Below are 24,717 nucleotides of genomic sequence, written 5' to 3'. Positions count from 1 at the left end.
GAAAAAATCAAGTTCATCTTAAAGTGATGAATCTAGAAGCTGTCATGCTCAATTTTTTAAGAGAAGATAAGAGTTGGTAAAATCAAAAGGCAACTTGAAAAAAAAACGTTGTGGGCTTCAATTATTTGCAAAATTAGATACGGATTTGCTCTTCTCTTTCTCCTCTCAAATGAAGCAAAAGAGAGCATTGAACTTTTCAGGACAAACCGCGTCATTCCGTTCTCTGTATACTTTTCTTTTATATTTGAATGCAAAGGTTGGAAAAATGCTCTTACCAAAGCACAAAGAGTTGAGTTGGTTGAAAAGTTTTGGCGAAAAACCCAGCACTACTTCTAACAGTTTTCTAAAATGGCAACTCATTATGGAAATTGAAAGCAATTTATTATTCCTTTCCAAATAGAATTAAAACGTAGGGAGCGCTGCGAAACCTGCTTTTTCGTTGACAAGTGACGAGTTGCAGCGGCGGAAGAAACTCCTAGTCCTAGCTGTGTTGCGATAAAGTAGCACTGATTCGAACCTGTCGAGTGACAACCAACTCGTGAGAGCGCAGAGCGGTTTCCCATGAATGTTGGATTAATCAGCGCGCGAACCAGTTTTTGCTAATTACGCGGCGTTTAGCTGATTTAGTAGACAATAAATAAGTATATGCAAATTAATGACCCCGCAAAATTTTCACAACGCCAACACTGCTACCATTTGGATCTATACACCTTTACTTTGAAATTTTTGATCAAATATAAAATTGCTGATTTTTTTCAAGTATTGCAAAAATGAAGAGTTGATCCTCCAAAAATAAAATTTGCAACTCATTAGATATAAAATGATATTTTTAAATTTTTTTTTTAAAATCATTTATTATATTTAGCTCTTATAACTGAAGTGCTTTCATACGTTTCCATTACATGGTTTTCTATTTTATTTTATGAAATTAACTTTCGTTTTTTCGCGTGGCGCTTTTCCCTTTTTCCGTATGGCGTTGACAAGGAGAGTTTTTTCGCTTTGCTCAAGGTCTGCTTGTGAAACGTGATATCTGCAGGCGCCAGCGCACATTCTGTGCCTTCTCGACCGATCTTCATTTTTTAGCCGACTGACTGACTGACTCGCAGTCAGTAGTATTATATGTTTGCATACTCTTGAGTTTCATCTCGCTTTGCTCTCGTGGCTTATGCTAATTTATCGTGCTCCTGATGGGGTCTTTCTTCGAGAGGGATCTGCGTGCGTCTGGTCGTGCTCGTTACACAGTTTTATGGTTGCCCGCTGTCGTTTCAAGTCTCGCCGCGAGACGCCAGCTCGGTGAAATTAAAGAGCAACAACTATGCGAGTACATTTATCCCGATGCGAATTAACATCAGAAATGATTTAACTGATGTTTTGGGCGCGAGTTGTGTTGCCCGCGGTGCTGGCTGGCATCATAAATGGCGTCAAAATTGCTTCTTGATTAGATTTTTATCTCAAATCTGTTTCAAAACCAGACATCCAATCCGATGTGATGCAACTTTTCTTTTTTAATTTTAAACTGTGAAAAATGCCCAAATTAGATTGATTGATGTACCAAAAAGCAAAAGAAAGGAATATTACAAATTTGTGGAAATTTTTTATAATTTGAAAAAGGATAAAATTTCAAGTTTTATTTTATTTTTAAATTTGAAATAATTTTTCTGAAATGTAAAATTTAATTCTGTTTTTGCTCTACAATTAAATTTGAGTTCTTATACGGATTAATAATAAACAGAGAAGAAAAAGAGTAAGAAAGAAAAAGAGAGAACATTAAAAGTGACGCTGTTAAACCAGTTTTAAGGGACACAATGCATATAATTTTGGAGTTGATTACTGATGATGGGGTAAAAAAGCTGGCGGTGCTGATTTTTGCTGCCCGCCGCCGCCGCCGAGACCATTATGCCGATTTTAATTGGAGAAAGTGTGGGTTGGGTGGCGGGAGCCGGCGGACTGGGTCTGCAGCTACCGTGCGTGTTGATATGCAAAACGTGCCAAGCAAACGCGGCCGAGGAAGCGAGCCAGAGAATATTCCTCTCGCACTCGCAGCTACAAATCGAGTTAGCCGCGCGCACCGACACACAGGGGCACTTTGCTCCACTAATGAAGCAATCAGTCCTCATGCTTTTGCTAAAAGCAGCCCGGGAGTAAAAAAAGCCCTCCCGGGAGTGAATGTAGGTGGAACAAATAACACACAGACATTCTTAATTTTCTCCTCGAAATTCGACACTTTTCGGCCAGTCTGGCGACGCGGAAAAATTTTGCTGCGGTCTCGTTTACCAGCGCAAAGTAATTCTACACCATCCGATAATTAATTACGAAAGAAAAGGCCAAGTGTATTATACGGGCAAGTTTCCTGTTTTGACGTGCTCCGTGGACCAAGTCACCCGCGCGCCGCACACCCGCCGTATCAAATTTAGGCTGCAAGACTCACATCTTTTGCCGAAAAAGGCCGCCCCGTCAATTTATGAGATATGAATCACTTATCACAAGTTCAAAGGCAAAGTATAAATCTTTTGTTAGTCTAGACAAGATATGTGTGTTCAATAAACAACTTTCATACTTCACCTTGTACAAACCTGCCAAATAATATTATGCTGCTAAGATTTTACGGCATGAGATTATACCAAATTTTACATGGACGCTGATCTTTTCATTAATTTGTTTGCAACACTTTTTAGAAAAATTAAAAGAAAAGATTTTAATGAAAATTTTTTAGAATATCAAGATTTAAAAATGAAAATAAAAGATAAAAAGATCTTGGCAATGCTCTTCAACTCTGTAAAAATTATGGGCTCATGATAAAGTTTCAAACATTTTGTTTCCCAAGAAATTTTCTAGAAAATATTAACCCCTAAATTAAAAAAAAAAGTGGTATATGAGTGTAAAAGGAAAAGAGCCTGCGCAGTTTTAAGCTGAAATTCACACTCTACACTCAACTCTGCACCCTCTTACATAACAACAAATTGCATCTAAAAATTCTGTCAATTTTAAGTCTGGAGTCATTTAATTCTTGGAATATTAATTAAATAATCCCTATTTAAATTTGGAATCTTCCTGATATTTAAAATTCCTATATCAAATGTTATATCCAAGAGATTCTCTATTCGAAATTAAATTTTAAATTAAGCAAGGATTGAATTTTTTTTCTAATTATTGCTTACCTGTAGGCATAATTCAAAACTATTAGATCAATAGGAAAAGGTCCTTAGATTACAAAGGTGCAAATTGACTCTTAGTTGACCCTGCGCGTGCCTGGATATTCAGGTAGGGACGGCGCTCAGGGAGAAGGGGAGCCGGTCGGCGGCGCGAGTGAGAGAAACCACGGCGGCGCTCTCAGTGTCGGCAGCACCAGTGCTTGCGCATATGCACGCCATACTTTTCACAATTTGACCATAACTCGCGAGTGTCTCGCCGCCCCGACCGCGACTTTGCTAGTGCACCTTGTTCCAGCGCCAGGTCTACCTTTTAAGGCACTCACAGGTGAGCTTTGTTGTTTTCACAGAGAGTTCCTTCTGCGGACCTCGTCGTCCGATGCAGACCGAGATCGATTAGAATGCACTTTTGCCAAAGCCATTGGCCTGCCAATTTCCATAATTACCGTTGTGTGCAAACATAACAAAGGAATGTATCAAAACTTCATGAAAATAATTATGCGTTTTAAAATATTTGAATTAATGATAAATAATTATTACATAATGATATAAATAATTTGAAAATGGAAAAATTAACGCCACTGTAACTATGTACCATAAAAGCAGAATCATGGTTATGGGAATAACCGGGAATAACATTATGTAGAAATATTTCGCTAGTTATTAAAAACAAGCAAATAAAAGTTTAAATTTAAATGTTAAATATTAGTTCATATTATAAAGACTTAAAATTTTGTGATTTTTAATGTTTCAAGCTTCATTAAATGGTTTCATAAGTAAACAAATTAATTTTTTTGCTTGGCAAATTATTAAAAAATTTTGAGCCAAAAATTTATTCATTTTGCTGATAATGACCTCTCTTCTGTGTCTTTCGAATTTTAAAAGAGTTTAAAAATTAAAACCACCACATACAAAAATCGTACAAAGTTTCCACGTTAAGAAAGCCACTTGCACTCAAGCATAATTAAATTGTCTTTCAAGCATCCCACTATCAGGCGTTGGTAAATGCTAATTAGTGCATATGTTCTGGGCGCTGGGGAACAGGTGGTAAACAGGCGAGCTGGAAGATCTTTTAAATTCACACAGCTTGCTAATTATTTCAACGACCTCTGTGTCACGCACTATGCCGCCATACTGATGAAATAATAAAATTTTGAGGGCCATTCGTACGCGCCTTTAAAATAATTTGATAAATTTGTCTGCTTGGTTGCGAGAATTGTTGAGTAAGTAATTCATATTATGCATGTACGGTTTTAAAGTTTATAAAATTTTAGCAAAACTGAATGAAAATTGGAAGGAAAAAAATCAACAATCATGCAACAATATGAATGAATTCAGTTGCGTTTACCGGCGTTTACCATGAAGTTGCTTAAGTCGTGAGATATTAAATAAAAGTCCAACGGAGAAAATCACAATCTGAAGTGGACCTGTTAATTATCCCCGTGCCAGATAACGAAGTGAATCGCCCTCAATAATTCTCAAGTCGCCACAATGAATTTAATGTCGCGAACGGGCTCATTTTGAATAATTCATTACACACGCGCGCACACTTATCTTTTCCAGCACAATGCAGAAACACAGAGAGGAACTGGTTTGCTGAGAAAGAGACGCGAACAATAATTTTAGCAGAGCGCAACAACTTCGTTTGCCAACTTTTTTATTTGTGCACCACCAAAGACTCTAAATTTATAACAGGTCGCTTATTGAACTGTTTAGCAGTGAAATCTCTGACCTTTGTTTGGTGAGATATACAAAAACCAGCAAACAATGGACGTTGAAGATGCGGGCGTTTACCGCAGTTTGACTTTTTAAATTAATGAATTTTCGATTGCGTAAACCGGCTCAGTCAGTGTAATAATAATAATTGCTTCCGCCAGTCTGAAGGTCTGTGGGTAACCGAAACGAGCGTATGAAAAATTGTTTTTTAATTTCATAATTGTTATTGCTCATTTAATAGCAATAATGTGATTTAATTTCTTAATGGCCAAGTGATGAAATAATTGGTCTCTTTTTTAATTCCTCAGCTTTTAATTAAGCAAAGTTAGCCTTTATTAACTCTCCGACTGCTTTAATTAGGTTGTGAGAAAAAAATCATCACACAATTTTTCTTAGAAAGAGTTAAAATAATCCTGGCATGGACAAGTTCACAAGTGGTGCCACTCTTAAGAGGGCGAAATGAAACACAGGTTTTGTTGTTTGTGATTTAAACTTGAGAGAGTTGAAAGTCTTCCCCGATTACCTTCGCTAAACAACAATTCCCACTTCATTGCATGCATATTCACTCTATCACTACCCATATTTGGATTTGCAGCGGAAAAGAGAAAAATTGCAGCGCCACTAATGCCCTGACCTTTGATTCCACAGCCCGCGGTTGTTCATCGGCGCAGACATTGGCGTAAACTATCGTGACCAGCTGTTCAACGTGAACAAACTGGCTTTGCCAATTAAAATTTTATTGTTGTTTACAATTATTTTCAATACAAAATTGATCACATTTACAAAAAAAATTCTTATTATAACAACGCAAATTTTGACGGATAATAGTTGAAGTAATGTCAATCTAGGGGTTGCAGATAAAATTGAAGGATAATTTAATGATGAAACAAAAAACGGGGTATTTTTGTTGATTAAAATCAACATTCGGAATGCGCTACCATCATAAAAGCATAATAATATGCTGTACTGAAAGCTCACATTATAATAATACAAACTGATTTTCGTTAGGTAATCCTACTTGCCACTCCCTCAATCAAAGCAAAAGAATAAAAACCAAAAATCATATTAAACTTAACCAGAAGATTTAATTTATATTCATTGTCGACAGAACGCGTTTTGAAACGCATGCTACATCCTGGATTTGGCTCGTGAGCATGTGCCAGATTTTCTCTGGCTTATTTATGATCTGATTAAAATTTATCATGTCATTTACTCAATTAAGAATAAAACACTTTTCATTTTTAGTTCTCTATCAGACTGAGTGAGACGGACACAAAATTATAAATGGTTTAAAGAGAGGTTTCTGTAATAAGTTTAAAAAATTAATAGTTAATAATTACATTTTGAAAACATGTTGAAATTTAAACTAAAACTGAAGCAAACAAGAAATAATATAGAGTATTTTTTAATGAAACTAACAAATTGATGTAAAATCTTACTTTCTTCTTGCTGAGATAGAATTATTTTTATTGTCAAGTGTATAACATTAAATAAGGAAAACCGGATAAAAAGTTGACAAATGGCTGAAACACTTCTTGTAATGTATGTAATCTCGACACACTTCTGTTCACCAAGTGCCGCTGATATATAAGCTTTTAAATTTTGATGAGTGCGGACGATTTACTCAAGAAGTGGGTGAGTCTTGCGCTTGAAAAGGTTTATTTGCATCAAAACTGGTCACTTAAATTGCGCACTTGCCGAAATCTTCGTCCCGAACGTGCGACAAGTGTTTCAAGCAGCAGGCTGGGAGTTGGCCGGCTACTGTTCAGTGTTAATCACACATCTTCTTCAGAGAGAGCGAGAAAGACGGCTACCGGTCTAAAAACACGAAAATCACCGCGTTCTGCGTGGGCCGCTATTTATGATTCCCACGGGTCATTTCCATTATCTGCTGGCGCGCGAGCCCATCTGCAAGCGTGCCGATGATAGAATGCGTGACTTTTTCTCTCGTTTATAATTTCATGTTGTCCGCCTCTCATGTCAAGATTAGAAATACGAGCAATATAAATAATAAATTATAGCTTAATTTTTCTTTTCATTGCAAAACTAATGTCTAATTTTAACACCAAAATTGTTCAAAATCGTTTCCAATTTTATTTTAATTTTATTTTGCAGGCTGTTAAAAACTGCTGACGATTTATATAAAAAAAAGTTATTTTATAGGCCCTTGTTTAAAATTGCACCTTTTTAAAAGCTATATTACATACATGCATCTGATTAAAAACTATAAATTGTTAAAAAAAAAATTTAAATATTGCATTTTTGTGATTAAAACGTAAGTAAAGTTCCTTAATTTTGTATGTAATAAGGTAAAACCTAGGAAGCCGAGAAAAATAATATGCAAATAAAATTTAAAAAATTTTTCAATGCAAAAACTTATTCTTAAACTATAATAAACTACTCCCACATTTCCTACACACTGCCACAACTGTAGAGTTTGTTGTGTTCAAAAATAAACTAAAGAATATGATGTGGCTACTGGAGATGGCAGATTTAGCTGCCCTGAACAAAATATACAGATTAGGTTTCACCGCAGACTTGGCCAGAGAAAGAGACTAAATTTCTGTTTATTACGCCAGCACTCGGTTTTGAAAGCGGTAGCTGAAAATGAAACCTTCACCTAAATCTTAAAAATTGTGTGAATTACTGAAATTTAATTCCACTTATGTTATTTATGAATGTAATTTTACATTGAATAAATATTTTCTTTTTATCCAAAGAATCGATAAAAGTTTAAATTTTAATCATTAAATTATAATTATTGACAGATTTTAATTATAATTACTTATGTTTTTACTGTTGGAATAATTTAATCAGAAACGATAAATTTGTACAAATTACCAATTGACCGACGGCTTTTTATTCGTGCATGGGTTTTTGAGCGGGCGCGCGGATTCGGCGCTCGGGCCATACAGATTTATGCCTTTATGGTCCCTCACGCGATCGCGAGAAGTGCCCAGAGTCATACCGACACCTTGTGCATATATTTAAATCGGCGGCCGTAACGATGCTTTTTGCACCCAATAACTATTCCCGGATCGCGAAACTCGTCCGGCAGAGGCAATAAATCATTTTCTCGTCAAGCGCCGCTGCCCGTTAAAAATGAGCGCGCGACTGACACTCGTGTAATTAACATCACCTTCCATTATGTATTAATATTGTGAAGTGTCCGCGAGTTCGCACCGAATCGATATTTGCAATAATTATTCGCGTGTGTTCTCAACCAAGGACGTGCTCGAGATGCTGGTTAAAATTAATTGCATTAATAAATTCGCTTGTAAACGCGTTGTCACGTTTAGTTTTTTGCAGCGCGCTCTGATAATGGGATACACACCCAGTTCTAATCAGAATAATAAGCAGACAGGGGGAGGTTACTCAATAATGAACTCTGGTCAGTTTTTGTGTAGTTAATGGCGGTCACGCTGGGCCCGGCGGCGCTCACCTTGCCAAGGCAGACCGCTGAAAATTTCGGACCATACTCGCTCGTTAAAATCCTTTGATTGCTGGCACCATAAAAGAGCGAACCATTTTAATTTGAGCGCACGGCCAAGCGAATTTATTGCCCAAATTACTGACGACAGCAGCAGCAGCACTCGCGAAAAACTGCGCCGTGCGTTCAATATAATTGGAGTGAAGTTTTTAGCGTCCGTCTGCGTGGAAATCTGCAATGGAATTTCCTACCTGATAATCGTCGCACGGAATTTATGAGGGGGATTTTCAAGCTACTTGAGAAAATTAAATTTGTTAACGCGGAGAATTTATGTTGAAAAAATTATAAACTTCATTTGCAATATTTTTTATTTAGTTTTAACCAATAGAAAATTTATTCACTACTTATGTTTGCTTATGTCTAATTTAATTTTTTTGAATAGCTTTTAATCTGTTCTAGAAATTTTTTCAAAATCATTAGGAGAATTTTCAATGATTTAATGTAAAAAATATATAACTCTTATCAAAAGTTATTAAAATAAATATTTTTTCATAAACTATGATTTGTATTATATTGCTGGATCAAGACGATCAAAAACAAAAAGCAATCATAAAAATATCGATTTACACATTTTTAAGATAATAAAAAAGAGCTAAAACATGTAGACTTTTTTTAGCAATTAATTGATGATTTATCAAGTTTAAATTCTGGTTCCCATTAAAATTTTAACTCAATTTATACATGCCTATCTTATTAATTTCTACTCTTGAAAATAAACATAAAAATAATTTATTTGTGTTTTGGTCTCCATAAAAATGAAACTGGAATACATTTGCCGTGCTCTCGGTGATAAATGTCACAGGCTTTAAAGGAATCTAGCTGGACCTGGGTGGTGTGAGCGATCAGCTGGTCGCGATGATCTCTGAAAAATACGCAAGCAGAGGCCGAAGAGGCGCCTCAGGGCGTTCTTTGGTTCAGTAATCACTCGGGCTTTCACATGCGAGTGCCGCGTGCTGCTGGAGGGGGCCTCTTTCTTTTTCTCATCGCAAGTTCCGGGCATATTTTTAGACGCCATCAGGCACCTTTTGGCGGCGCCGCGCCTCCGTGGCGCCACCCACGCACCCCAAACTCGCAGGGCGCCTTCCTCGGGGCGAAAATTTTTGAGCCGTCAAAAACCTCAGGTCGTGGAACGCGCCGCGGCCGCACCAAACGCCGCTGATCAACGCGCATTCCGCGCTTTTTACTTGGAAGAAAGAACTTTGTGACGTAAGAAGGATGTGATGAGAATCAGATTCGCCAGCTCTTATGATGATATGATTTTGGTTTAAGCGCGAGCAGCCTCTTGGTTACTGGAGTGAGTTGGGTGCACAATCGCAGCAATCGTGTTTTCCGCCGCGCTGTTCTCATTACATTGTGTGCAGTCATAATTCGTGAACAGATGGGAATTTTTGACACTGGCGGCATGTACGTTGGGCAATAAGCGCCGTGTGTGCACACCGTTTCATGTTCTCTTTTGACTGTGAGATCGAAAGACTTGACCTCAGCAACGTTATTAAAAATTAAAAAAGTAAAACATTACGAGTAATTTAACCGAAAATTTTCACATAGAAAGCGCTTATTTGACGTGAAGTCTATTAATACCAAACTCTGCTGGATTTTATAAAAAATTGAACCATATTACGGTTTCATGGAAATAAAATTATAAATTTATAAAAAGAAGCATAAAAATAATTTTCAATCAGTTTTTCGTGATTCAGTCTTTTTTGTAATAAAAGACCATTGTATTAAAAATTCATTGCAAGTACAAATTTTAATTTATGAAACCATTGCATTTTTAATTTCTTTAATTTTATACTCTAAAGAATTTTTAAATTTTTTTTCTCAAAATGTATATCAAATGATTTTAACTCATTTTGATGAATGGTGTTAATTAAAAACAGTTGTAAAATTTAGTTACAAATGAAGTTTGCAATTGTTTAAATCACACTTTACCTTGCGCATACGAAATCCAGCTATTAACTAATGCGGTTAATCTAAAATGTGTAGGATCACTGTAAACCACATTACGTGAATTGCTGTGGGTGAATTAATTTTTTCATTGTAAGATTCATTCCTCTCTGGTGTGTTGTAAAAGTGTCCACCTATGTATAATGTTTCTCCGATTGCGAGTTTGAGACTCGTGTTTTTTTAACTTTGGGCCAACGGGGTAACGCACCGCATGGCAATTCATTTTGCAAAAACAGGCAAAGGTGCAAGACAACACAATGATTTCTGGCGTCTCTCTGTATTTCTAAAAGAGAAACCAGCAACTTCTGCGAGACGCATAAAACACTCCTGGCCAGCATATGTGCGCTGTCCACGCACCTTTTAATCGCCGAAATAAATATATTCAACACGGCTTAAGTCCACCTCCACCCACTTTGCGGTAATATTATTCCATACGGTCGCCGCTTTGGCGGAAAAGAAAAGGCAATTGGCGACGGCTATAAATTGCTTTGCAGCTTTCTGGGTGTCACTCGCGTGTCCCGCGAGGTCACTTTGTGTAAGCGCCACACCAGGGGACCTCTGCGGCTAATGTCATCCCGCGTGAAAGCGTCAAGTACGCATTTTTTAGAGGCGAAACATCTGTTGATCGATTCGCCCGCACGCCACTTTTCAAACAATATAACGTGAGGTTGGGCAATAACCCTGTTTTTTTTTTAACTTAATTCAAATCGCGTCACTTTTGACAGCGACTCACTTATCAATACTGGAAGTAGTGCAACAAAGTTGAAGAAAAACGCATCCCACACGTGCAGGAATGCAGTTGCCTTTTGTGGAATTAATGTGCAGCCCACCGTTGTGTGCTGTCAACTTGTTACTCCTCGGCAAACAATCGCCGATTTCACGTCTCGTCTCATTAATTTATTATCACCACATAGTCTCGTCGTCTTTCTCACACACACGACCTATTGTTTGCTTTTCTCGGGCAAATGTTTGTGTTTGATTCTGCGGCCGCACCAAACCAGAGAGACCTTCCTTTGCTTTACATTTTCCCACAGCTGTTGACCAACGAGGAGCGCGAATGCCAAATATGGAAGTAATCGCCGCCGACGAAATATCACACGCGAGGAATTTTATAATTTACAGCGCAGGTGTCAATGATTTTCTCTTTTCATTCGACGCTATATAATATAATGAGCAGTAAAATTATAATATACGATTCCAAGTGTGGCACCGCGTGGTGCAATAGGACGAATCAAAAACGGATAATAACACTCTCGATTGGGGCAAATTACTTATGGCTGCAATCAAAGGTTTTTTTTCAACTTAATTAGTATTATACAATCCAATCAACTTTTCCACCATGATTTTTGCGAGCGTTTTATAAAAGACCGATTAAATTTCCAAACATTCACACACAAAAACCTGAATCCTTTATTCTTGCTTCAAATAAAAATAACAAATATTCTGGTCTGAAACATGTTATTAAAATAACTCAAATCAACAATATAGCTTTTATACTTTTTTTTATTAAAATATCTACCCAATAGAATAAGAAAAAAGTGCAACAGCATCAATGGTGCATGTTTGAATCTAATCTTGGAATTGATTTTATCCAAAACCTGCTCAAAGAGTTTCATGTACTTTTGCCTACCAAACTCGCACCAGCGGTGTCTTACACGAAAATCCATCACTCATTATTATTTGATTTATCAGACGGGTGAGGTGCAAGAGCTGCCGGTCGCGGACCACACCTTTTTCCGTCGAGTGGCCCTTTCAGGTGGGCCCTGATCGATCGGTGGTTCTGTGAGCTGAGAAAACAAGTATAGAAGTTTGCAGTACGTCAGAGCGAAGCAGGACGGGTGTGCGATTTGGTCAAGGTTTGCTTTGCGCTCTCAACAGAGCAAAGCTTTAGCGGGCGAGGTGAGTGAACCGGTGGCGCTGCCGGATCAAGAAGAAGAAGTAATTCTACTCTTCTTGGTGCTGAGCAAAACAATGGGCGAAGGTCACAGGCAGAGAACAATAATGATCCCTATGCATGTGTGCGCTTGAGAGGGTTCGTTACGGAGTGGCGCCACCACCTCATTGATTCTATTTATTCCTTTAATGGATGGAAAGCCCACTTTTTTATAATGGAACAATTCCTATTCAACCATTTTTCTTCTTTCTTCAATTTAAATTTATATTTTAAATAACAGAAACAGAATTTTGAAAATAGCAGAAAACAACATTTTTGTAATTTGTTAATTTATAATTTTTTTTTAGCATTTTTAAATCTCTCAAAAGGAAAACCACATTTTAAAATGTGAGTAAAAACCTTTTCAATAATTAAAACAAAAAGTGGCAGTGCGAAAAGTTACAATCCAAAATCCCCTGTTGAAAGAATTCAGCACGGTCTTTTAACAAAGTGGCTCGTGAAAAATTCAACCGTCCTCCTATTTAACGAATTCCCCGAATCGAAGTTGCAAATCATGCAGTTATGCGCCGGCGACGAAATTTTTTCGCTGCTCGCTTTCTGAGAGTCGCGGATTTTGCGACCTTTAGTCCGGACAAAGGGGCAAAAGCGCGTGTAAGACGATCTGCAAGAAATTAGAAGGCGTGCAGTCACACTGCTGGATATCAAAAGGGCCTGTGTTTGCGTGCGATCCACGGCTGTTTGTTCACAACATCACGTAAATGACGTTCCTTGTGCACAAACTTATATTGACTGCACAAAGGCCCGCGCCTGTGTCTGGGCTCAGCGTTGAGAAACAAAAAACTGCTCTCGATTCTGGCTTGGAAAATTTAATCGAAAACTTGCATTTTTTATAATCCATGAAGCGAGGTGGTTCTCAGAATGAACTGAATAAAAAAAAATGAATTGCCATTTTAAAGACAAGGGGAGGGTCTCTTAGAATTTATCCATACAACTCTTTTAATACAGGCCACCTACTTTATCCTTTGAATTTATATATTGAAAGCCCAGTAAACAATGCACAGTTATTCTCGTTCATAATTCCAAAATACGCTTGTTGTATTCGTTATTTTTTATATTACACATGAAGACCTGATACCTTTTTATTATTATTTTAAAGCGTAAATTATTTTATTATATGAAAATAATTAAAATAGAATATTGCACATAGTATTGTTAATAATACTGAAATAATTTCCATTTTCATGTTGCTTAGTTCTATACAAAAATGTTTGTAACAAATAAGTCACTTATATGAGAACATGAATAATATACGTACATACAAAAACCTTTCACTGCAATTAATCTATTTCAAGAATCGGTGCGTTCAGAAAGATAAAATCTTGACGTTTCTCTAATCTAATTTTAATTTCAAATTTTCCAGCACTTATTAGCATTTCTCTCTTAATATATTTCCACTAGATCATGGCGACCATTGAGAAACTATCTCGAAGACTGATTATCTGCTGCACGCGCCAGGTCAACCGATTTCCATCAAGTGTCCTGATTTGCATTAATTAGCGATGCATTAGTTTTTTTATGAAACACGCTTCTCTTGAGAGCTGATTAATGATGCGTCATGTAATAAAACGTGTCGCAAAATGCACCTTCCTTATATAACCGTGGGTGGAAACACGAGAGGAGCAAAAAACGCGACACAAATTCACCTCAATATTCCTTTAACTCCGAGAGTTATAAATTGCCTAGATTCAAAGAGAGAGCATTCCGCAGCACTTATTGCTTCAAATGATATTTTACGAGCTGCTATGTACAGTGCGCAATTCAATATTTGAAAGGGGAAACATTGCCGAACTTTATTGCAACGCCTTTTGTGTGTAATGAACCGACAATAGCCAATTTGGCCAGCCTCCAGAATCCGCCTTAAACTGGACCAAAAATCGGTACACCTGCAGGTGGACAGACAAGTGAGTGTAATAATAAAATAGAGCCATTGTTTATTTGTCTTTTACTGCCAGAGTGAAAATATTATGAACGAATGGACATGGGCTTTTTCAGTTTCTGCGACATAAATAATTTTAAAACCTCTTAATAAAAAGAACAACGATATATAATTTCGAATGTTTTTTTTAAGCTCAAGCGACGCGTGTATGTGTAATGAAGCCGTGAACGAACAAAGTGGACCCAGCCCTTTGCTCTTTGGACGGGGCAACTTAATTTCGTATGCAAGCGTGCACTTAAAAGAGCGATAATGAGCTTTTTCTTTATACACAAGGCGGAGAAATTTCTTCAGAGAATAAAAAATCCCGACCACCTGGCAATGAATATACGAAAATAATAAAGTAATTTTGGGACAAGAGAGGCGCGGTACTCGAAGATGTCATGCCAACATAATTTTTATTTCGCAACCCATGTGGAAAAACATGCATCAATTTTTATGGTAATCTGCATATTTGGCGCCGCGCCACATCTTGCTTAATATTTAAAGATGCACCTTCATATCTTCGTTTTGCTTCACAATAAGTTTGGAATTTTTCCAGATATTCAGGTTAATCGTTTCGCAAGAAACCATATGGTAATTCACATTTTAACTGAGCCTATGAATTTTTTTTCCATTTTATATAAAAATAAATATATATAATAAAAAAAATAACAAAACTTCACTAAAATAGAAGTTGTTTAAATATTAAATGGAAAGTGTACATTTCTATCTCATAGCATTACATTTTCTATTAAGAAAATTTAGCTGAAGATCACCAAAATTTTAATTGCTATGCTAAATTGCCTTAAAAAATTAGTAAATATTACAAATAAAAAATAGAAAATGGAAAGGTCTCTTTTATTAATTCATTCAGCATTAACTTTTTTAATACTTAGGTCAATGCGTGCGATGTCTATGTGTTTGGCCGTTGCTGGAAATTTAAAATGCACGTTATTTGTGGCTGCGCATGAAAAATGAAACAAGTCCATGGCTGCAGTGATGGATTTTCAACGTCAGCGATATGCGGGAGGCCGAGTATAAAGTTGCTTTGATGGATGGAGATAAATGATGAGGAGCCGACGCACCCACACCTTGAGAGTACCTAAACGACATTGTTGCTGTGTGTCGCGTCGTTTCAGAAAACGGCAGACAGCGTAGAGATTGCTCAATCCACCGTGTGGTGCCTGCTGGTTCGGATTAAAATTAACCAACCAAAGTTCACGATGTGTACAGTTCACAAACGAGGCGCCAGCAGTCTGCGACCTCACCGCAGAAATAAATCGTGACCGGCGAAAATACGCCCTTCAACTGCTGCGGCTCTCATTTTGTGTTTGGGCACTCGAGGAAAATCATTCCGAGCCATCGCTTGTTTTCATATATATACTCGCGGTTATTTATTAGGAGATAATGAGATCATAACTTGTAATTTGCTGAGCAAACAGGCTTCGTTCGTTTATAAATTCTCGCACATGCAGAGCAGGGACGCGAGTGTGTGACTGGGAAAGTTTTGCACACGTGTTATTTCCATCAGATTATAATGAGACCTGCTAAAAGTTTAATTTCTATATAGGTCTTTAAAAAATACAAAAAACAGATAAATACAGTTTGCCAAACTGAGAAAATATCAAGAGGGGAGTTGAAACGGCCAATCGGAGAGTTTAATTAGTATAATTAAAGATGAATTGCTCAAATTGGGCAATACGATGATTTTATTTTCTGAATTTTATTGAATAACAAGTCACGCTTAAATTAACCAATTTAAAAAAAAATGGAATTTAATATCAGCTTTTTTAAAGTAAAAATTTCAAATCTGCAGCTACACTTTTATCCTTTTATGAATGGGATTTACTAATTTTAATTCTAGGTTATTCATTTAATTGAAATCTTAATCGAAATAAAAAAGTTTTTGTGGCCAAGAAAAGTTAATGATTTCTGAATGGACTTGATTGTGAGGTGCGTGAACTTTCAAATTGAGCTCTTTGTAAATAGAGGCAAATGTTATGACCATGGTCGTGCTTAGGAGGCGTCGCTCGGCCTGCAGCCACCACCATAAATCAATATTGCTCCAGCAGACACACATACACACCGAGAGGTACTTCTCTTTTTTTTTCATTTGGTATATTTTCTGCATGTATAGGCAGGCGGAATGCACCGTGGCAAAGCTGTCGGATCGCGCGGCCGGACCACGCGAATAAATAAATGACGGCCGGCGCTCACCTTCGGGCTTGAATGAGCGCCGAGCGAACCATCAGCCAAACCAGATCCGCAATAATGAAAATAAGCAGCAGCCGCGCGCGATTATAAGTACAGTTGCTGCACCTAAATTTCTTTTAAGATTGAGCTTCCAGGTGTTTATTAGAAATGGAAGGATAATAATTGCGAGAAAGGCTTAGTTGTTTATGGCGGCTGAATGAATAGGTGTAATTATTGTTCGCATAAATTGGCATAAATTTTTTAACTTGTGATATTTGCAGTTTTGCTCTAACTAAGCTTAAATTGATAATCGCGCATTTTGCCAGCACTATTTACTATAATAATTATTGTAAATTAAACATTTATTTTCTTTAAGGTCATGCAGGTGAACTTTTTCTTGAGGAAATCTTATTTCTCCTCAAACATATCACCTACCTTTTTGTCATAATGTACAACTTACCACAAATGTTGTCTCTTAAATTTGAGACTGTCTCATGAATAAATATAAGAACGATATTCAGGAATTTTGCTTTAAAATTGATTATAATCTTTGAAGGAGTGCAAGAGAGTAAAATCTTTTTTTTTCCCGTTTCCAAGCCTTATAAAATTGGAAAGCTCATTGCATCGAGTCTCATAAAGTTCAAGCTGTGGTCGTCGTGCAATAATTTATTCGTGAGAATGTCGGCTTAAAAGTATCGAATTTCCGTGCTGCGCAAAAAGCCGGCCGAATGCAAATCAAACAATAAATTACCTCTCGGTTTGATTCGGTTTCAACAATAGCGGAGCCCACGGTTTGTTAAACGGCCTCAAATCGTGGCAAGTGACACCCACTCAGCCGATTTTGCAAATGTATTATTGCTGTACACGCAATAAATTCGGCAACGGAAGGTGTGCTATTGGAATATACGTGTGATAATAATGGCCCCTTCCTTTGCTGCCGAGATGCTGCAGGGGCGTCTCTCCGACTGCAGCAGAGAAAGAGCTCGAATTCGCGCGCAATTGATGCTGCACGCCGGTGAAATCCAACACCTCAGTCAGATCGGATGGAGAAAGAGCACAGCCACATTGTTCAATCCAATTCTTTTCTCGCGAACACACACACCGTACCTTTGTACTGCTGAGAATGATCCACCTAACGATAATGACAGGCGTTTCCCTCATGCCTCCATCGAGGTGCGAAAAGGGTCTTGTGCAGAAACACATTCATTTCGCGCACACCTTTTCGCAGACGTGATTTTGCTCACCATCTGCTACAAAATTCCTCATTATAGAAGCTTCATTAAAAAAGAAATCTGAAAGAGATTATTTTGGCACCCCAGCTCTTCCTGTAATATGCCATAATGATACATTTTTTAAATGATAAATCCAGAATAATTGCAATATAAAATCATCAACAGAGTTATCGCCAATGCCATAAATCGCAGGAATGTAAATAATTGGTTTAAAATGTTATCTGCATGACAGGCACCTCCTTACTCACTTGAGTGGGTAATTTTTGCCTCCAATTATTAACAAAGAATACTTCAGGTAACACCCTGACATAACCCTGACATTGCACCATATCCATGAAGAAATAGCAAATCATTCAACATGTAATTATTCTTAGTAATAAATTTAAAGACTTAATACTTTTATTGATTTGTAATTTTTTACAAACACCAAAATAAATGCCGCAACCACAGAGCCCTCAATGCCGCAAAAGTCTCATCACGTACAGCTCCCGTTTCCTTCGACATTTTAACCATTCTGTTCCTTGAATTTTATTCAAGATTTTCAAACGAACCGTAACTCTTACGCTGGGTATTCCAAAATGATGATGTTAATTTAAAAAAGTGAGACTTGCGAAGGAAATGGTACGTCATGGTGGTGGCATTTGCGGCCAGCAGAAGCACCACATCAGAAATTAGTTTAATCCTTAATTAATTATGCCGTTGTTCTTACTCAAGCCAAACGGAGACTGCAAAATTTACTAGGTTGTATAAATTACTGTATAGGCTGTATAGGCATAGGCCCAATTTTAATTTTGGTTAAATCGGCACTGTCAAGCACAAACGCAACCGGCAACAAAACTAAACATATAATTCGGAACACCTAAAATAATAAAATAATTTATTCTTTGAAATTTTCAAATATTAATAGAAATAAATCATAAATATGATTTAAAAGTTCTGGTTTAAAAAGCTTATTTTAATTAATTCTTCATTTACTTTTGCGCACGTATTCATTGAATTGAACCAGTTGGCCGGTGAAATGGTTGAGCACAAAAGCCAAACTGAAAATAGCCGTGGTCCAGTTGATCGCGGGCACGATACGCTGTAATAAGCGTCCGCTATGATGGAGCACTGGATCCAGTTGAAGGCACTCGAAAGGTCGTACAACGCTTACATGCCCATCTTCTTTTGTATAGACCTTCAGCTCGGTGCCTTTGCGGTCCGTCGGCTGGCCGGCGTTCGGCGCCTCCAAGTCGCCCGTTGCTTGTTCGAAATGTCCATTTTTGAATTGTACGCCTTTCAATCAGGCCATTACGTTTTTGCTCGCGAGATGAGAGTGCTTGTGACGGGAGCAGTGACGCCCATGCAGTAATGTTAATTAATTTGACTCGATTAATATGCCTAATCTCTTGCTTAATCAATGTTTACAATGTGGTACATGCCTTGCGATAAATAAAAAGTTTAAATTTTCATAATTATAAGCAATTTATTCATCATACAATTAATTGATTTGCACTTCAAGCGTTAAATAATCGTCGTCTCTATAAATTTATATAAAAGCGAGAGCGGAAAGAAAACAGCGAGTGTGCCGCGAGTCCTTGCGAAGGTCATTGCGAAATCTCCTCCACCGCCGCACACGATTGCTCTCCCAATGGAAAATTTTGTGAAATTCGCAAAAGAGACAAATGGTCGGTAGCAGCTAGCCGTGCATGTTTGATTTCAAATCGCATTGAATGTAAATGAGACGCGGCGCGGCGAGAACAAAAGTTGCACATAAAACACAAAGAGGCACCAAAAGGTCTGAGCGTCTTAAGCCGGCGGGCCCGTTTTTGGATGAAATCAAATTTGGTATCGTTGAAAAGCTCCAAATTTGAGCTTTTCGGCCGCCGACTCGATTTGCGGCTTCCGAACTGCCGCTGCCGGCAAAAGGGGTGCATCGTGGCAGATGCTGAGTGACCCACTTCATTAGGTTGCGCAGAATGGGTCCGCCGTTGGGTCGCGGGGAAGGGAGGAGATACATAGATATACACTCGACGACGGAGAAATTATCCTTGCTTGATAGCAGCGCAGCCTTGCCGACCTTTTTCACTTTCTTGGCAATACACACTTGACGTATTTGGACCTAATTTTAAAAATTACCATAAATTATTACACAAATATAAAAATAAGAAATTAGCCAGGAATTTTAATTAATTTTATCAAATTGTTTTGCATCACTTTCAACCGTTCAAAATATTCCTCGCCAGATAAAATTAATATTTTAATCCACATGTTTCACCATTGACTTAAATTAGTAAATGAAAGTTCCGTAATTTGTTTTTATGTCAATTTCGTAACAATATGGATGGTATAATTTTTGACTAATGATGAACGAGGTTAAGATTGAACGCACGTCGATATTAATTTAAATAAAATAGTTTATTCCAGCTCCCGTTTCTAATTTTGATATGTTGCAATAAATTTTGCGAATTCTGCAAAAGAAAATTTTACGTATTTAAATTGAGTTAAATCTGAATATTGTGAGAAAGAAAATCTGAAATCAAATATTTTAAAAGTGATAATTTATATATTACATATATTTCCATTCTTTTTGGCAAATGTGCGCACTCATTTAAATTACTTTTTCACTTTTTTTTGCGTTTCTTAGCTTATTTGCAAGTTAAAATCCATTCTGAAACATCCAGCCCGCTGTTTATATATTTTTTTTAATTAAACAGTGATTTATATCAGCGCCTTTTTAACTTTTGATTAGTATACCGCAATGTAATTTATCGCTTTGCAATTCATGTCAAAAGTCCTCTGCTATTTGTTTTCTATCGGCTTAATTGTCACTCCGGGCAGAGGCGAGCTGTCGAGTTTACGGCCGGCATCACATAAATTTATTTATCCTTCCTCCACCTGGGTTTGCGCATGAGACACGTTGAAGTGACAAGTTATAGTATCTTTCTTATTATGCTCCTTGCTGCTGCTCTGGTGGACAAAACCTCTTGTCAACCATCGCGCAGCCTCGCATTTTGTGCGCGAGCTTTCTTGTTTGGCAGCAGGGCCGCAGCGAGATTCCAACTTTGCGATGTAATTAGATTTGAAAGCCGGCAATGAAAAAGTCAGCGCGCTTTTCGCGTTTGATGCGATCAGAAGTGCGTACCGCCGGCCAGGGAATTATCCATTGCGCTTTGTTGAAAGTTGCTGCTCTTATTTGTGTTTAAACAGGCGAATGATTGGTTTTGACTATTCTATTCGGACGAAATGGTCTGTCCTTTCATCAGGGCCTTTTCTATTTCAAAACGTTACAGTTTATATGCTTTAAAAATTGAGACCAAAATCACGGAACTATTTTAACTAATTTAATCTATGTTATAACTCTTCTAATGAAGAAATAATATTAAATTTATTTTGTAAATTACAATTATTTCTTTTTGATTTTCATTACTTTAATTTAAAACGATAATTATTTTGATTAAACATTTAAATAAATTCGGTTCAGCTACTTTTTTCATTTTTATAAATAATTTGAGGCGGAAGATTTAAAATTACAATTAGACAGCAAGTTCAATAAATCAAAACCGTATCGCATAACGTTTCTCGTTTTTGTAGCGATGAACGCCTGGTTGAACAACTCCATCCGCTACGCAGATTGCCTCCATTTGTAGCTTGTCTTGTCGCAATGAAATTTACAGTACAAGATAAACAGCTCGACAAATCACACCGATGAATTTCAATCGTGGTGTGAAAATTTAACTCTTGGATTTTCACGTTTTTACACGTGGGAGCTGCGAAGGTTTAAATGTGTGGTCAACCGTGTCAGAATTTATGGAAAATTCAAGGAAAGTGGACGGATTTTGAAATTCTAATGCGGTGAGATTTAAATGTGAGAGCAATAAAATGTGGGGCCACGGGCAAAATGAGGACAGTTTTGAGACTTTTTAGGTAGGAGGACAATGGCAGTGATAAATTGATGTTGACGAGATTTGGTTCGCCTAGGACGACAAATTCACCCACACCTCGACCCAAGGTGCGGAGAAATTAAAACGATTGTGCCCATGCCAGGTGGAGGAGAATTGATTTATTTTGATCAGACCAAAACGTCACAATCAATTTATAATTTTACTTGCCAATCAAGGGGCTTGCGTCATCGCTTAATTGCAAGGGGATTTCCTCTAGCGTACGGACACAATGCTCACTTAATCATCGGCAGAGAGAAATTTTTTGGCCTCTAATTCGACACCGCCTGCCAAACTGTCGGTCAATTTGACTAGGAGGTGCTTTTTATTCAAATCGCCTGCGAGACGGGAAAATTAAAATAAAAAGAAGAAGAAGAATTATTTCTGAAGTATGGTGTTGCAACAACCAGTTTTGACTTTTGGGGTCGTTAAAATTTATACTTTCTTCATGCAAATAATTTTCGCGCGCTTCGGCCCTCTTTCAACGTCATCACGATCATAAAACTTGTGCCTGATGACCATCTGCGCTTTGTCTCCCAACCAGCTGGGCGAAAGAGAAAAGAAAAAGGCTCTTTCCCAAGACGGATGGTCATAAAACAAAATTTCGTAGACGCCCAACTGGAATAGTGCAATTAGCGATAGCCCATCTTCACTTCATTATTCCACTTTTCTGTTTGGCTTTTAAAATTGTTTCACAACTTCACAGTTTGATATTAAATAAAATAGTGTATTGTGCTCAAGATTTTCAATAAAAAATGCTTCAAAAATTGCTTGCGGCAAAAATTTCCATTCAAAATAATATAGATATTTAAACAAAAATCATACGCACACTAAATATTCATTAAGGCGCCTAATTGAAATTTCAACTTTGAAATAAACTAAACCACAAGAAAGGTTTTTTAAAATTTAATATACACTGCGTCAATTGAAAAGTCGTGTGTCTTTCTGTCAATTTGTCTATAATATGTATGTTATTCTTGGGCTACTGGAGACCTCATGATTGGTCACTCAAACCTCATTCTAACCATGAACAAATCAGGTCGTATCATGCACATCGCGATCCTTCTTTCAGCGAGTTGTTTTGTTGGCGCAACAAACAGCGATAGCTGCAAATCTCTGCTGTTTTCTTTCTAAACAATGCGCGCCCGAGATGTTCGCAGATGCCGAAGTGCTTGTCTGATATCGCCAAACTGTTCTAATAGGCGTTGCGAAACAAAGAGCCGTAACAGGTTATATTTGCGGACAGCATAGAGGAGCGGCCGACCAGTCATGTTATTCATTATGCGCCGCGATTAAATGATAAATATTAAAACATGATAATGTAAATTGCCGGAAAGCAGAGTGACTTTGCGCGATTTCCAGCCAACGTCGCCACGTACTGGCAAAAATCCCAACGAAAGGCGATTGCGGCATTTTTTTTCAGAGCACAGCTGCTGCTCAACAAGAAAGAACAATAACAGCACTCATTATACTTATTTCTCATCCTCCGCACGAGGTTATTGATATTTATTGTCTCCGTCTAATTAACCGCCACGTGCACTTTGCCTTTATTTGCCATTCCCTCTTTGGAAACCGCTAACAAACAAACAAATAAACACAAGTATCATCCTCATTATTATCATCTAGCTGCCACTTTTCTAGGATTAACAAGAAGTGACATTGTCTTGGGAATTTAAATTTATATTGTGTGTAAAAAACTGTAGTAGTCATCGTTGCTAATTCTTTAAAGCCTCAAGGGCCAAGGCGGCTCTTCAATAATATTATTTTGTTTTTGCTTTTGCTTTCTTTAAATGCTTTATTCTAAAAGAGGAATAAATTATTTTAAGTATTTTACATTTATGAAATGCTTATAAGCATTTCATCTGTTAATCAATTAATTAAGACGAAGCAATTTTTAAAGAATATTAATATAAAACGTCAATTCCGCTTTTTTTGGTTAAAAAAATGTATATATTAAAAAAGCATAACATAAATAACGTGTTGTTTTTAATCACGTTAATAATTTAGAGAATAATTTAATGTTTGAATGAACTTCAGGCTGATCTAAAATTTTTTAATTTCAATCTTATAATTAAATTATATTTTTTTTTTTTACTTCAAGAAGTTAATCAATTTACAAACTTAAAATCAATTAATATTTTTACCACTTTGTGATAAAAATTGCAATTTTTTAGTTGATTTTAATCCTTCGAAGAGTTAATCCCCATTAATCAACGAAGGACACTCACACGCAATTTCTTCTGCTGCAGCCGGCCCTCGTACGCCTCATTGCGCACTTTTCAGAGCGCGGCAGACAACTCGCTCATCAACCTTATTAACCTCACAGGCCCAATTACTGCAATTACACGGACAATTACTCGCCAATTAAAATAAAAGCTTGTGTATGAATAACGAATGCAAAACCGTGCAGAGATGGACAAACTGAAATTGAAAGCCAAGCGGGTTGTAACATTATTTTTAAAGCAGACCGATTCCAACTGTTTAAGGTATTATTCAGACTCTGGTGATGTGTGTCATGGCCACACACACACACACACATACGCATGAGTCACAAACGCGGGAAACCACCTTGCCATGTCCTCAACGGAATTCTAAATCAGATCTTTTTTTTATTTTGCTCCTCTCGCGTGCAAGGTATAGCCTTTTTCAGCGAGAGCGCGACATTTGTCCGCGGCGACGACGATGCCGCCAAACAACTTTCCTCTCTTTGTCTTTTGGTCTGACTGAATTATATGTTTTATGCCTTGATCGTGATCGTCGCCTTTTGTCACTTGTAACAAAATTATTTTAGGCAAAAAGTGAACATTTTCAATAATAAATTCTGACATATGTTCAGAAAAATTAATTAATATCAAATCTGGCATTTAAGTTTTTTGTCGATGAATTTAAACGTTTTGAATTGTGTGTTTTAGCCCGAGATCTACAAGGATGCACCGCACTTCCACAGAGTAGGTGACGGTCCAGAGTATCGTTTGGAGATTCCCTGTGCCAAACTCGACTTCACTGGAGCCTACTCCGTGATCGCCAAGAACTGCCATGGGGAAGCCAAGGCTGTGATCTCTCTGCAGATCATTGCCAAGGGTGAGTGAAATGAAAATTAATTTTTTATCATGAACAATGTATTTTGCACATTCTTAATTTTAAAATTTATTTCTCAATTGTTTGTTGCCGTTGATGGCAGGTTTGGTCTTCGGATCGGTA

The 24,717-nt window shown here is 37.3% G+C and overlaps 1 protein-coding gene across 1 annotated transcript in view; it reads left to right on the top strand.

Annotated features, from left to right (window-relative positions):
* Positions 1 to 24,717, top strand: part of LOC132196563 (titin homolog) — a 71,248-nt gene that overhangs the window by 30,649 nt on the left and 15,882 nt on the right. Inside the window, exon 63 of the mRNA XM_059619311.1 lies at positions 24,429 to 24,597. Coding sequence (XP_059475294.1) covers positions 24,429 to 24,597 — 169 coding nt within the window. The remainder of the gene's footprint in view (positions 1 to 24,428; positions 24,598 to 24,717) is intronic.

The sequence above is a fragment of the Neocloeon triangulifer genome, unplaced genomic scaffold, assembly GCF_031216515.1.
Source record: "Neocloeon triangulifer isolate White Clay Creek 2 clone unplaced genomic scaffold, ASM3121651v1 ptg000012l, whole genome shotgun sequence".
NCBI lineage: Eukaryota > Metazoa > Arthropoda > Insecta > Ephemeroptera > Baetidae > Neocloeon > Neocloeon triangulifer.
The sequence above is the reverse complement of the archived record's forward strand: the minus strand, read 5'-3'. Positions and strand labels throughout refer to the sequence as shown.